The 4389-nt window shown below is 33.7% G+C and overlaps 1 protein-coding gene across 2 annotated transcripts; it reads right to left on the reverse strand.

The window, feature by feature from the left end:
• Nucleotides 1-452: 452 nt before the first annotated feature.
• On the reverse strand, nucleotides 453-3999 carry LOC131611176 (uncharacterized). 2 transcript variants are annotated; one of them, XM_058883270.1, is made up of 12 exons: nucleotides 3566-3999; nucleotides 2505-2772; nucleotides 2302-2392; nucleotides 2099-2226; nucleotides 1896-1986; nucleotides 1644-1800; nucleotides 1376-1490; nucleotides 1177-1297; nucleotides 932-979; nucleotides 778-816; nucleotides 631-684; nucleotides 453-534 (listed from the first exon to the last, which is right to left on the reverse strand). In XM_058883270.1, the coding sequence occupies exons 1-11, from the start codon at nucleotides 3854-3856 to the stop codon at nucleotides 681-683; spliced, it is 1353 nt and encodes a 450-aa protein (XP_058739253.1). In that variant the 5' UTR covers nucleotides 3857-3999; the 3' UTR covers nucleotides 453-534; nucleotides 631-680. The 2 variants fall into 2 exon arrangements, with proteins under 2 accessions (XP_058739253.1, XP_058739254.1); XM_058883271.1 differs by lacking the exons at nucleotides 453-534; nucleotides 631-684; nucleotides 778-816 and having other exon boundaries at nucleotides 960-1102.
• Between the last annotated feature and the right edge of the window lie 390 nt (nucleotides 4000-4389).

The following is a 4389-nucleotide window of genomic DNA, read 5'->3' on the forward strand; positions in this document are numbered from 1 at the left end:
CATACCCGCCAAAAGGGAATTGATTATGGTTTAATTGTGGTAGACAGCATGCTGATACAATCCAGATAATGTTGGTGAGCAAAGAGATTCATCCTTAAGGGTGTTAAATTTTGGCCACAGTAGCATTGAAATTTCTCGTGCCTTAGTGTTAAATATTTGGCACAAATAATAGTAGATTGTTTAATAAATATCTGTCATAGAAGGTGTTCAACATAACTAATGTGACACTGTTACATTACAAAATTAGATGGGTCACAACTAAATTAATAGTTACTTGTAAACAGAAGGAAATAGTTCATTAGGCGACATCATTCAAAACATAAAAAACGGCGCGATGGCGAAAGTTAAAACCATAACATATCATGGAGCTAGTTTCTCCACCTTGATAATCTTCTTCATTTTGGTGGAGGATTGCTCTCCTGCAGGGATTTCAGAACTTGCCACATTATCATTAGAAATAGGAGGAGCAATTCTTTTGTTGGCTGAAGTCGGCGTAACAGGGAGAGGGATATGTTCTGATGTAATATCAACATCCTGAAAAAAAATTTTGAAAAATTAAGAGATTGATACGATATTAGTTACGAAGCTATAATAAAAAAGAAGAATCAGAAATGAGGAACAATTAGTTACCGTAACGACAGTACAATCCTCATTTGTTACAGCTTCATCGACACTTTCTGTCAGCTACATAAGAAGACAATGAATGCAAATGTGAATAATGTGATGTTGTCCCAAATTTGTATGCAAGTATAGTTTTTATGAAACGATAAGACAAACCTGCTTGATGATATCGGCTTCACGTGATGGTGACGGTATCTTATAAAGAAGAAAACAACATAAGTTAGGATTAAAGTATAAAGGGAAAGCTTCTTTCAAAAAAAAAAGTATAAAGGGAAAGCATGAGAAATGATATATTGTTCTATGCACGTACAGATTCTTGTCCCCATGAATGCAAAAGCTGGTTGATGACACTTCTATCCTGATAAATAGAAACAACAGTAGCATTATTCAAACTTGGTTGCCATTTGACCTTAAATGCCATTGTCAATCCAACCAAACCATCTAATGCTAAAGGGTAATCCAATGGGTCTGTTATACCAGCCTAGATAAGTAAAAAATATTAGCAAGTATAAAAGATACAAAATAATAATTAGGCCATAAAAAAGGAAAACCGACCTCAAGCATTGTGTTACGTAACTGAGCAGCAGTAATGTCCAGTAGTTGTGAACACTCGCGGTCCCACAGAACAAAAATAGCTTTGCAGGCTTCGTTGAAAACTTCAATGAGAACTTTATACCTATGAATAACAAATAAGATTTTTAATCATAAAGCTTTAGGAACCAAATATATTTACAGATGAAGTCAAAATTTAAACCTGTAAATTTCAGTTTCAGTATTGTGTTTGTTACTACAAACGTAGGGTGGTTGATTTCCTTTAGCTTTACTTGGACAAGCATGGCATGCTTGGTAATACCAACCTCCTTGAGAAGCTTTTACTTGAAGGATTTTAGCAACGGTGACACATTAATTGGTTTAAAAGGGGAGCCCGAATGACAACGTATTAGTGGGAATGCTTTGCGACAGTGTTAAGCTTTCAAAGTTCAAATTAAGAGGGAAATATGATAAGTTAAAAAAGTACTCACAGCGGTAAGCTTTTTAACAACACTTAGTGGGAGAACCAAAGCCTTATACATAAATTTATCGTACGGGCTTAGTTGGGAGCTACCAGATGTCTGAGACAGTTGGGACATCGATGTCATACTCTGACCGGAAGTATCGGCTAAACATTGCTTTGGGATACTACCAACCAAAACATAAAACACAGTAGTAAGGAAATGGAAAACAGTGGGATTGAATGGAAAACTTAAAAGTGAGACATTGGTATAGTCGCAAACCTATTTAAGAACTCCTTAATTTCAGCGAGGTCATCATTGATGTGCAACATTGTTACATTAAATGTGTTTGAAACACATACAGGATATTTTCCTACGAAGAATGAAAAGTATAACATTTAAAAACAATGGTTAGTACCTCTAAAATTGTAAATGGAGAAAGGAAGATAAAATGGAGAATGCAAGAAAATGAGAAGGATATATACCTTCCTCTTTGACCTTTGCGAATTGCAAAACAATAACAATTGGTGAAGATAAATCTTTCCTTTGTTTATTGAAATCATGGAATTGCATTGCGTATCCCTCCCACAAAGTACAATTGAGAATGTTATTACTTCATACATAAGAACACAATATCAGATAAAGGGATTTGAACAATGGCAATTGAATCTTAAATTTGTTGACATACCATAAGTCTTTCAAGACTAAATTAATCTGTTGTTTCTTGTTTCCATCTTGAATTTGGGTGTAACCAATATCTGAAACCATTCCTATTACATCTAAGGATATAAAGAAAGAGAGTTAAATATAAGATATATCAACATTGGTCTAAGTACAGGATAGCACACAAGTAGAATAATAAAAGTATAAAAATAGTAAAATACTGCAAACCTATTAAAACATCCCTTTTCCATTTTCCAGTAAGAATATCAGCAAAAGGTGTGAACTTAAGGGGCCTAGGAGGAATCTCATGCTTGTTTATGTCAGTCACAGATGTGCCGCCACTAAAAGTCAACACAAATTTGTGATCAGAAGGCTTGAACAACAGATCATTCAAGGATACTTGGAAGTTTGATACTGTAACCGTGCCATTGACCGTCAACAATGAATCGAAAGCTTGTTTATACATTGTAGGAACTCTACAATGTATATCAGATCCCTGAAATGCAAAAAACTTGAATTAAAACCTATCATGTTAAATTAACATAACAATCCGTTTGGAAATAAGAATCTAATATTTGGCTGCAAATGTGGAATTTAATAGGTCAGTGAAACAAAAGCATAAGAAATGTGTTATGAGAAAATTATCACAGCCAGTTGTATTGCAGATACGTTTGCGTTTTAAATTTGTGATTCAGAGAGTTGAAAGCTGCATTGGCTGAATATTGCAGATGCCAATCAAAGTGATGCACTTCGTGGACCAATATTGATTTATTATTACCTCTATTCTACGAACCCACACGGTTCATTGCATGGATAGCTATCACATTTGATGGGATACCTCTAAATTAATTAACCTAAAGTTTTTTCTGCACTTTATGTTACTGATAGTGAGTGAATGCAATTATATGTGTCGGCATAGGCTAATACAGAAACAAAACTTATATAACTAAATAATCATAGGAAAGGAAATATATTTCACAATATAAATCATAAAGGGAAATTCTTTTACAATAAAAGTCATAAAGTCATAAACTTTAAAACTCATAAAGGAAAAGAAATAAAAAGCATTTATATTTGTTCACAATAAAACTCATTGATAGAAAAACTCAGAAAGGAAAATAAATAAAACACAAAATAAATATAACGTATAAACCGAAAATATTTCACAATTATAAAACATAGAAATCAAAACTGAGAAAGCATAACACATAAACTCAGAAACAGAACTAAAAGCAAATCAAAATGAACAAATAGCAGGAAAAAAAAGCAGAGCAAGAAAAATGTCTCACTTCTTTATCACACAAAAGCATTTCAAAATGTTCCTTATTCTTGTTCACAACAGTCCATTTGTGATGGACTCTCACAGCTATTTTCCATAGCTCCTTTGTGTCATTAATGTCTTTCACCAGCTCAAATGGTCTTGCCATTTTAGAAGTTCGCAGCAGCAGAAGAACAAAGTTGTTGAGGAAGAACTGTTGTAGAGAAAGTGGTGATTTTTGGAGAGAGTATAAACGGGAAGAAAGGGAAAAGGAAGAGCAAGAGCAAGTCGGAAATGATAGAATCAGAAGGGACACAACCATTTAGGTTATTCTTGGGAGGCTAACAACTATCCCGTGGGCAAAAGGGTTCCACCGTGAGAACCCGCTGGACAAATTGCAGAGCGGTGTACTGTTTTCAGAAAAGCAATTTTTTGAATGCTTCAAGACTTTTTCAATGTACGTGTTTTGCAGAGTGGTGTACCTTTAATTATTTTTTAATTATTTTTTAATGTACTTTGGAAAGAAACTTTATGCACCTTTATTGATTTTTCAAATATCCATCGGTTACTTTCTTTTAATTTTGACTTTTATGCTTTTTTACAGTACTTTGAATACAACAATTGTAATTGGGTAAACCATTTTATACTATCACTTCTAACATTTTGTCTCATTCTAACAATTAAATTCAGATTTCCTAGCCAAATGTAACAGCCCGTGTGTAAAGATATTTGACATGTAACCAATTGTACAATTTGGTTCCAAAAAGTAAATTTTAGACACATTTTGCCCCCAATTAAGTGAGGTGGAGGGTAAAGAAGAGAGGTTAAATTTGAGTTTTCCAGAGCCATTTATTT

This window comes from Vicia villosa, linkage group LG6, assembly GCF_029867415.1.
Source record: "Vicia villosa cultivar HV-30 ecotype Madison, WI linkage group LG6, Vvil1.0, whole genome shotgun sequence".
Lineage (NCBI taxonomy): Eukaryota > Viridiplantae > Streptophyta > Magnoliopsida > Fabales > Fabaceae > Vicia > Vicia villosa.